General features: G+C 39.0%; 1 protein-coding gene across 1 annotated transcript; it reads right to left on the bottom strand.

Moving 5' to 3' along the window:
* Positions 1 to 8,077: 8,077 nt before the first annotated feature.
* Positions 8,078 to 8,998, bottom strand: LOC126071219 (olfactory receptor 7A17-like). Its single transcript, XM_049875465.1, has one exon. The coding sequence runs from the start codon at positions 8,996 to 8,998 to the stop codon at positions 8,078 to 8,080; it is 921 nt and encodes a 306-aa protein (XP_049731422.1).
* Between the last annotated feature and the right edge of the window lie 1,942 nt (positions 8,999 to 10,940).

Raw genomic sequence — 10,940 nt, 5'->3', positions numbered from 1 at the left:
CAATGCCCAAAGCTGGATAAATTTGAACTAAAAGATGAATAAAGTAGCATTGGATTATAGCCTTAGTATAAAGTAAATATCCATGAGCCCAAACTGATATAAAAAAAGATTGACTAAATGAGTGAATGAATGTAATTCCTTTGCAAAGGAATTACAATAATTTATGTACATACTCTGCTATCAAGGAGATGGAGTTTAACTCCTCATTTCTGAAGAATAGGCTTCATTTAGTGACTTCCTTACAAAGAGTACAGTTTGGAAAGGGAAAGAAAGAGTACTTTACAATGGAGAGAACCAGATGAACACTACCTCAGCCTGGTGAACAAGATCAATAGCAACAGTGATAAGTCATGTTGATAGTAGTTATGCTTAATAAGATATGAAGAAAATTGCACTTTTCTTCTGTGGTTGTTGCTGGTAAAAACCCCAGGTTTTGCTCAGCGTGACTTGTTACAGCCAATAAACAAGAGGCCTAGGTGGGAGATCAGAAAGACGTCTTTATTTCGTTGCACAAGGAAAGGAGCAATCAGGGCTGCTGCCTCCAAGACTGCTTGCAGACAGCTTGGAGAGGTGGACTTTTACGAACAGTAGACAAGGAAATGCAAATTTATTGTGAATATTCAGGACTGACCTTCACGCAGGTGCTCAGAGCTTGGGAATGACTACATATTTTCTTTAGACAAGGGCTTGATCACCCAGGATGGAGGAAGGGGCGAATTTTTCTTCATTAGCATGTTAAGTCTCCACCCAGAGGTGGGTTGAGGCCATCTATGGCCTGTTCTGTGGTTATCTTGTCAATGACAATTTCAGAAGAAAGGGCAGTTTATTTTGCTTAGTGTAGCAGGATAAGTCAGAGCAGGTGTCTCTTAGGAGGGCTGGGCTCTGAGGGCGCCCGCCTCATAGTCTTCCTCCCAAAAAAAAAAACGCCATAAATTCAATCTAATCATGAAGAAAATATCAGACAAGTACTGATTGAAAGACATTTTACAAAATTCTTGACCAGAATTCCTCAAAACTATCAAGGTCCTCAAAAACAAGGAAAATATGAAAAACCATCAGGAGCCTAAAGAGACAACTCAAATAATTTTATTGTGGGATTCTGGATGCGAGATGTTAATAATAGGGGACTGGCTGTGGGGTTCCTGGGAACTGCCTGTACTGTATTTACAATTTTTCTGTAACTATAAAACTGTTCAAAAAATTAAGTGTACTAAAAATCTAAAATATCAGTCAGATGTAAACACCTTGGAAACAAGCTGAGAGCTTCAACCAGACTCCACTATATGCCTTGGACAAGAAAAATCACTGCTATGTGTCTCATATTCTTCATCCCTAGAATCAGAATAGGGATACCAACTTTATAGAGGAATTAAAGAATTAAATAAAATAATGAATACAAAATGTCCAACATCATGTCTCATATTAATCAGTGGATTTTTGGATGCATTATGATTCAAAGCCTCACAGATCCATTCCTCACCTCTCCATCCCCACTTCCACTGTGCTGTTTCCACTGCTCATCTCTCTGTGCTTTTGACAACAGCAATAGTCTGTTCTTCACATTGACCAGATGACGCTCCACAGGATGAGCCTAATCATGGACATCCTCTGCCAAAAACTCTGCACTGGCTCCCCGCTCACTTCAGAATTAAGTGTCAATCCTGCAGCCAAAACTTAAGGCTCTCTGTTATCTGTCTGTTGCCTACCTGGCCAGGCTCATGCTCCACTTCTCATTCCCTGCCCTCATTGTTCATCAGAGATTAATGAAACACTTAACCACTGCACCACCAGGGCTCCAGATATCAACTACCATGTTTAATTTCCTAAGCACACTTTACAGTTTAATTACTCTCAACATTTACTCCCCTGCTGCCTCTTCCTGGAGTATTCTTACCCCTTCTCCACCTGGAAAAACTCCAACTTCTCCTTCCAAACCTCATTAGGATTATAAGCTCTTCTGTGAAGACTTCACTAAACTCCCCAGGAAGAAGGCAACTGTATGCCCCACTTCACTAGGATTGTAGTGTCCCCTCAGGATACAGCATGTGTTTATTTATATGGCTGTTGCCCTGTGTAGACTGCAAGATCCTTGAGAGAAGGAACAATATCTACCCGTTTCTCTGTTTCCAGAATATAATTTAGTGCTGAATAAACGTTTTGTGAATTACTAAATGAACAAAGAACTGAATGAGTTTAAACAGATACTTCCAACAATGGTGGGGAAAGGTGATGTGGTGAAACAAGGACAAATGCTATTGAGGGAGGAAGGCCCCATGAATGAGAGCCAACACCAGAGGAGACAGATTAGAGAGAGAAGACATTTTAATATATCCAGAATCACCCTCCAGAATCAGGGGCTTTAACTTGGCAGGACTTTGTATCATTAAACTTGCCTTTATTTGTTATTCCTGTTTATACTCCTAAAGTTACTACGAATAACAGAGGTCCCTCACTCATACCCCATTCCCCAGCACCTGAGAAGATGCTGCAACTCATCCAGATATTATCAGAGAAAAGTCTGAGGTCACCGATGCTGTTTCTTCCTTGTACCACTGCTAAAGCTAAAGCTGTATCCCCAGGATGGCCAAGGAGATGGAACAACTCATGAGACCTTTAGAAGACAGAAGGGTGTTTTCCCATCACCCGAAATTAGTCAAGTAGACTTGAGACAGTGTAAGGGAGGTATTTACAATTCTATGACTTTAGGGGACAAATTCCCGTATGCCTTATTAATGACATATTTTTTTGTTTTTCACTAGCTGAGATTTATTTCTTTGGGGCTAATAGAGAAACAAAACGCAAACTTTAGCCAGTTTTGACCCTTGGGATGCAGCTTGCAGCTCCATTAGATCTGGTATCCTATCTGACTCCATCTCAGGAGATGGCCACCTCACTTTAGGTGTGTCTGTAGCATACAGGGTAACCCATAGTGATGGCTCTACCCATCTCTGGGGAACATGTCTTTCTCCAAAGACCTAAGAACACAGCTGAACATCATTCGCTGAGGTACCAGGGTTTTATGAAGATACAACCCTGACCACATACAACCCTACACAGGCTCACCAATGTATTTTTACCATGACTTCCATTTTGATTAATTGACAGTAGGCCTTGAATAAAAAGAAAGCCATCCCTGTCAGTAGGGTATTGGGGGAAAGGATTATAGGGTAGTCTTAGCGAGTGCCTGCACATCTACAGGTCACAACAGATGACTAAACTGGTTGTCACAATTTTAGATTTCTATCTAGAAGGGAACAGATTCTGCTATAAGACCGGTTCATACATAGTGCTCAAAACTTATTTTGTAATATCATATAATATAGCATAATATGTTAATAACATAACATATTCATAGTATATAATATATTAATATATTCAAATTATTATCTAGTTGAAGATATTAGGAGAAGAGAGGGAAACCTTTCTGAGAAGAAGCCATTTAAGCCAAGAGCTAAAGGATGGGGAGGTGTTAGCCAGAAGAACAGGGTGTGGGAAGATGTGAAATTTAGGCAAAATCCTCATTCCTGGATCTACTTCTTTTCCCTTTGCCGAAATAGACAAGTTGGAACCTACCAATGTGGGATGATAGGTTACAAAACTCCCTTGAAACAAATAAGAAGGAACTCAAGTTTGTTTGGACAGAGATAAACTCAATGGCTCCTGACAATAACCACAACATAACCAAAAAAAAAAAAAAAAAAAAAACCCGTTGCCATCAAGTTGATTCTAACTCATAGCGACCCTAAAGGACAGGGCTGAACTGCCCCATAGGGTTTCAAAGGAGCAGCTGGTGGATTCGAACTGCCAGCCTTTTGGTTAGCAGCTGTGGCTCTTAACCACTGCATCACCAGGGTTCCATAAACAAATGCTTAACCACTGGGGCCACCAGGGCTCCAATATATATATACGTATGTATGTATAACAAAAGTCAGTGTAACAGAGTACATTGGAAGAGATACAGACATTTGCTTACTCAGTGAAGCAGGTCATCTCTGTGTCAGGATAGGCCACTCCCCAGTTTTGGGGAATTATTCCAGCTTCTTATCTCTCATCTATAATTTCTCAAGCACAGAATGACCTGTTTGGTTGTAACTCGAAACAGTATTCATTCCATCAGATCATTCAGGATGCTTTTCTTTGTTTTTTGCATTTTAATAGCCTTCTCGTCCTTGTTTTCTTCTTCCACCAAAAGAGAGTTGTCCATTCTGTCCATCTTGCTGATAGGCATAGATTGGTTTTTTGTGTCAAACTCATTATCAGAGAGGACCTGCCCAGCTACATCTGGCTGGAAAGCGATAAAATTCTGCTGAAGCTTGAGAGTCCTGTAGAAGTGATCATTGTGCATTCCACTTTCTAACAACACTCCACTCTCCCCAGTGTTGTGAACTGTTCAACACAAACAAAATTATAGTCCACCCTGGTGTTTCCCTCTCCCTGGGTGCCCTTTCAGAGTGTGGGATGGTTATCAAATAGAAATTATCTCTGATACCTTCTTGCCATTTGTGGTCAATTATCCTTTCCGGAACTGAAGACACAGGTAGTGTCACAACTCTTTATTGGTTACCTTGCTAAGAAGCTGCCCATGGCAGTTCTGCTGTAACTCAGTGGGTGATCAACTTCATTGAAGGTCCCACATGCAGGCAAAGTGTCACTGGAGCAAGACAGAGGAAAGCACACCAGAACCTCAGTTCTTCTTCTTCTATAATTATTTTGTTTCTTCTTTTAGCCATTCTTTTTGGGTAGATCTACTGGCAAAAACTCTCTTGGTTTTCTTTCATCTGAGAATGTCTTGATTTCCCCGTCACTCCTGGAAGGTATTTTCCCTGTATATAGAATTCTGAGCTAACAATTTTATCAACACTGGAAACATGTCATGCCACTTCCTTCTGACTTCCTTAGTTTCTGATGAGAAATCTGCTGTCATTAGAATTGTTTTTCCCAAAAGGTAAGGTGTCATTTCTATCTTGCTGCTTTCAGAATTTTTTTTTTTGTCTTTAGAAGTTTAATTAAAATTTAAATTTTATTAGACTTTTGATATGTTTATTCTATTTGGACTTTGCCTACCTTCTTAAATCTGTAGGTTTGTGTCTTTTGGCAAACTTGAGAAATTTTCCATCATTATTTCTTCAAATATTCTTTCAGCCCCACACTCTTTTTCCTCTACTTCTGGGATTTTTCAGTCTATTTTCTCTCTTATTCAGATTAGGTGATTTGTATTGCCCTGGAGGCAGAGTGACTAAGCGTTTAGCTGCTAACTAAAAGGTCAGTATTTCGAATCCACCAGTTGATCCTTGGAAACCCTATGGGACAGTTTGCCTCAGTCCTATACCATTGCTATGAATTGGAATGGACTCTGTAACAATAGGTTTTTAGTTTTCATCTTCATGTTTCATGAATCTTTGACTCTTTCTTCTCTTTCCTCTATTCTGCTGCTGAACCCATCCAGTGAGTTTTTAGCTCAATTATTATATTTTTCAGTTCTAAATTATTCTTTCTATTCTGTTCTCCATTGTATCTTCTATCTCTTTGCTGAGATTTCCTATTCCTTTGTTAAAATGTTCTATTATTTCATTTGTTTCAGGTTGTTTATGATGGCTCATTGGAGCATTTGCATGATGATTTCATCATGATTCATGGTGGCTGTTTTAAAATCCTTGTCAGGTGATTCCAACATCTGAGTCGTCTCAATGTGGCATCTGTTGATCGTCTTTTCTCACACAAGTTGAGATTTTCCTGACTCTTGGTGCAATGGACAGACCACTTTTTTGGAAAAATCATTTTTGTGTTGTTCTCTTCTCCAGCACCCAGTTCTGGATATACAACGCAAAAAGAAAACTTGGGGAACTCACCAAATTGATCCTTGGATCCTGATGCCCCTGGCTAGTCTACTTCCTCTCTACATACTTAGAGTCTTCTTATGTTTGTTTTATATGTAATGCCACTGTTTTTATCTCTTGGGTTCTTTTTTTGCTAACATAAAGTTATATACAAAAAAGTTCACAGCTTTTAAATGTATAGTTCACTGAGTTTTGACAATTATATACAACCATGTAACAACCATTCCAATCCAGAAACAGAACATTTCCATCACCCAAAAAAATTCCCTCATGTCTTATTCCAGGAAATACTTTCCTACTACCAAGACAACAACTGTTCTGATTTTTATCACCATAGTTTAGTTTTGTCTGTCTCTAGCTTTATGCAAATAGAATCATAAAGTATGTATTATTTTGTACCTAGCTTCTTTTGCTCAATGTGGTATTTTTTTTAGGTCATTTCATATATTTTTGTGTGTAACCATAGTTAATTTTTTTTATTGCAGAAAAGCACCCAATGTATAAGTAAGCAAAATGTTATTTATCTACTCTCTTGCTGACAGATACCTGGGAAGTTCCCAGTTTTAAGATTCACTGATAAAGTTGTCTCAAAAAGTAAGGAAGAAATGACATCTATTCTTCACAATGTTTCCAAAAAATAAAAGCAGAGGGAACAATTCCTAACCCAGCATTATTCTAATATCAAAATCAGATAAAGGCATTATCAGAAAGGAAAACTATGTACCAATATCTCTCACAAACAACACTGGGATTTATTCCAGGTATGCAAGACTGGTTCAATATACAAAAATCCATCAATGTAATCCACTGATCAGCAGGCTAAAGAATAAAAGCCTTATGATTATATCAATTGAAGTGAAAGAAGGATTTGATAAAATCCAATATCCATTCTTGATTAAAAAAAAAAAATTCCCGGAAAACAAGGAATGAAGAACATCAGCTTGATAAAAAATCTACAGAAAACAAACATAAAATCGCATTTAATGGTGAGAAGCTGGAGGCTTCCCTCACTAAAATTAGGAGCAAGACAATGAGGTACATCTCACCCATCCTATTCAACATCATACTGGAGGTCCTAGATAGTGCAATAATACAAGAAAAGAAAAGAAATGTTATACAAATTGGGAGACAAATAAAACACTTTTTGTTCAGAGATGATGTGTCTGTTCATGCAGAAAATCCCAAAGAATAGGCCAAAAAAAAGCTATGGGAACTAGCAGGTGAGTATAGAAAAGTTACAGGTACAAAGTAAATATATAATGTCAATTTTTGTCCTACAAAACTCCACTGAAGAACTGGAACTTGAAATTTAAAAAACAATGTCATTTACAATATCACCCCAAAATATGAAATATCAAAATCAAAACAAAACCTGTTGCCATAGAGTCAATTCCTCTATTATCAACCATATAGCAGAGGGTAGAACTGCCCCATAGGGCTTCTAAGGGGCAGCTAGATGGATTAGAACTACTCTCCTACTGACATTTTGGTTATCAGCCAAACACTTAACCACTGCACCACCAGGGCTCCAAAATACAAAATTGTTAGGTAGTTGTTTAGGTGTCATCAAGTCAGTTCGGACTTATAGTGATCCTATGTGCAACAGAAAGAAACACTGCCCGGTGCTGTGCCATCCTCACAATTCTTGTTATGCTTGAGCTTATTGTAGCAACCACTATGTCAATCCATCTTCTTGAGGGTCTTCCTCTTTTTTGTTGACTCTACTTTCCCAAGCATGATGTCCTTCGCCAGGGACTGATCCCTCCTGATAAGCTCAACAAGGCTTATGTTTAAAGAAAGTAACCCACAAAGGTCAAATATTTTATATTAAAACTGATTAGAAGAAACAGACTTTCCAAAATAGGAATCTGGAAATTGGTATCTCAACTTATTGGCATTGAGGCCAATGATGATCCTGTTCCCATGGGATCATGCTTTCCTGGTACTGCATGGCTAGCAGTGAAAGATCTGTTTCATAATGAGTCATTTCCAGTCACCCTGAATGAATTGCCTACTGAAGGGAAGATTTTGGTGTTAAAAAAAAAAAAAAGTTTTGAAAGAAATAAGAAGAAACAATTGTTTATCATGTATAAAAATCAAGGAGATTGAATTCTGGAAATAACGCGATTTATGAAGTGATGAAAATGTCATGAATTAGGTCTTCATGATTTGGAGCTCTGTTATTCATAAGCAGCTCTCGAATCTTGAGAAAAATGATTCTGTTATGTAGACAATGTTTCTCAGCTGAAAAGTTTTTTTAGAGCCTGGTTTATGTCCTTGTTTCTAAGACTGTATATAAAGGGGTTTAACATGGGGGTGGCTACAGTGTACATCACTGAAGCTATTGTTCTGGCTATGGAGGTTTGGGTAGCAGAAGAACTGATATATACTCCAAGTCCCGTACCATAGAACAAGGAGACAACCGAGAGGTGAGACCCACAAGTGGTAAAGGCTTTGTACTTGCCCCCAGCAGATGAAATTCTCAAAATGGAGGACACGATCTTAGTGTAAGAGAAAAGGATCCCAGTGAGTGGAATAACACCCTCAAGTCCAGTTGTAAAATACATCACCAAGTCATTGAGGAAGGTGTCAGAACAAGCAAGTTGGACTACCTGATTAAGTTCACAGAAAAAGTGGGGGATTTCCAACTCTGTACAAAAAGACAATCGTAAAACCATTAAACCATGTAATAGACAGTACAGAACAGTTAATAACCAGGATGTCAGAAGCAAGAGGCCACAGAATTTAGGGTTCATGATGACCATGTAGTGCAGAGGGTGACAGATGGCCACAAACCGGTCATAGGCCATCACTGTCAAGAGGAAAATGTCTAATCCTCCAAAGAGCATGAAAAAATACATCTGGGTGATGCAGCCCTCATAGGTAATAACTTTGCTCTGCATCTGGATGTTCAGCAGCATCTTTGGGACAGTGGAGGAAATAAAACAGATGTCTGCAAAAGAGAGGTTGCAGAGGAAGAAGTACATGGGTGTGTGGAGGTGGGAGTCTGTGATAATGGCCAGGATGATGAACAAGTTTCCAATTAAGGTGATCAGGTACATGGACAGAAATAGCCCAAAGAGGAGGGGCTGCAGCTCTGCCTCTTCTGAAAGCCCCAAAAGGATGAATTCTGAAACACATGTTCTGTTTCCTGATTCCATGCAACTGATGAAACTCCTGGAAAAGAGAAAAGAGCAATGCAAACTTAGCCATAAGCAGTTCATGACAACTTAACGGATATGTTGTTGTTTATATTTTAAACATGTTTAATTAATTAATTCAATACTTTGTCTATAGATCTAGTGCCCTTTAGCTGAGAATTTCATAGAATCCCAAATATTCTATCTTCTCGTTGATGCTAAAACCAACCAGATATCCTTGCCTCTAATCCCAAACTTTCCCAAGGGAATATTTTTCTCTAGAAATTCCCCCAAGTCTCTGTTTTGTTCATTCAACCAATATTTTTGGCCAATTCATTTGGGCCAAGTGTTGTTTAAGGCACCAGAAACTGCAGTAAAAGTTAACTTTAAAAATCCTTTCCCTTAAATGTTAACCTAGGATCTGTGTGTTGGGGATGGGGATCAATAGACTATGAATAAATCAGTAAATGATTTGTAGGGATTACCATTATGCAGTAAAATGGTACAGGACAAGTAAGTTACAGAGTGAAAAAAAAATGCTCCTTTGTATGGTCACTTCTGATAAGAGGCCTCTGAGCAGAAAATCTGAAGTCAGTATGGTTGCTAGCCAAGCAGAAAGCTGTGAGAAGAGCATTTTGGGCAGAGATACAGGTGGTGCAAAGTACCCGAGCCAGGAGCATTCTATCTGGCAACAGCAAGTGAAGTGGAAGAGGAAAGCTGGATTGAGGTTGTAGTTAACAGTAGAGAAGAAACAGGAGATCAGATTATCCTGATACTGTAGAAGGCTCCATGATATGGAATAGTGTGCATTTGTTATTCTTTATATGTGTCTGTGTATATGATTATATTATGTTACGTCCAATACATTTTATTATGTTATAACATGTTACAACATGTTATAGCATATTATAACATACTATTTTTTTTATACTATCTGTTAGAATATACTATACTACAACCAAAACCAAATCCAACCCGCTGCAATCCAGTTGATTTCGACTCATAGTGACTCTGTAGGACAGAGTCGAACTGCCCCATAGGGTTTCCAAGGAGTGGCTGGTGGATTTGAACAGCCAACCTTTTGGTTAGCAGCCAATCTCTTAACCATTGCACCACCAGAGTTGGATATACTATACTACATTATCTGTTATACTGCATTATGTTATTTGTATGTACTAATATAATTATATAAATGATACATAATTCGTCCTTCCATAAAACACATTATCTCCCCACTTGGTATAATATCCTCATTTTTGGATTGTAGAAGACAGCTTGAGATACCTGCTCAACCTCTGTGACATCCCCTGATAACTTCCCCTACACTCTCCATAGGCAGTATTAATGGCATACTGTGTACTCCTATACCTGAGCCTGGAAACCCTGGTGGTATAGTGGTTAAGACCTGTAGGGTCACCAAGAGTCAGAACCCCTCTACCGCAACTGGTTTGGGTTGTTTTTTGGATACCTGACACTGAGCTGATTGAACCAGCAGAGGGCACTCCCCTAAGAACTGAGATTTCTAATTCAGGGATTCTACAGATCCAGGTGGGGTGCTGGTGGCACAGTAGTTAAGAGTTACCACAGCTAACCAACAGGTTGACAGTCCAAACCCATCAGCCCTTCCTTAGAAACACTACGAGGCAGTTCTACTCTGTCCTATAGGGTCAATAAGAGTTGGACTTGACTCAATGGCAAAGGGTTTGGTTTTTGCAAGTCAATATCGGCTCCACAGTAATGGGTCTTAATGGGGTGGTTTTGGCTATGGGAATCTCAAGGACCACTCAGTTCTGGGTCAAGGATTCTGTGTGTTGATCTTCTGCCATGTGCATAGAGAAGGCGAGAAAGCCAGCCAATAGAGAGAGAGAAGAGAATACAGGGAGGCAAAAACCAAAAACCAAACCTGTTGCTGTTGAGTTGATTCCAACTCAGAACCACTAAGACAGGGTAAAACTACCCCATT

This window comes from Elephas maximus, chromosome 3, assembly GCF_024166365.1.
Source record: "Elephas maximus indicus isolate mEleMax1 chromosome 3, mEleMax1 primary haplotype, whole genome shotgun sequence".
NCBI classification, from domain to species: domain Eukaryota; kingdom Metazoa; phylum Chordata; class Mammalia; order Proboscidea; family Elephantidae; genus Elephas; species Elephas maximus.
Note: the sequence above shows the minus strand (reverse complement) of the source record. Positions and strands in the feature narration are given on the sequence as shown.

Excerpts from the sequence above, each read along its gene's own strand:
- LOC126071219 (XM_049875465.1), bottom strand. The coding sequence starts at position 8,998 with ATGGAATCAGGAAACAGAACATGTGTTTCAGAATTCATCCTTTTGGGG.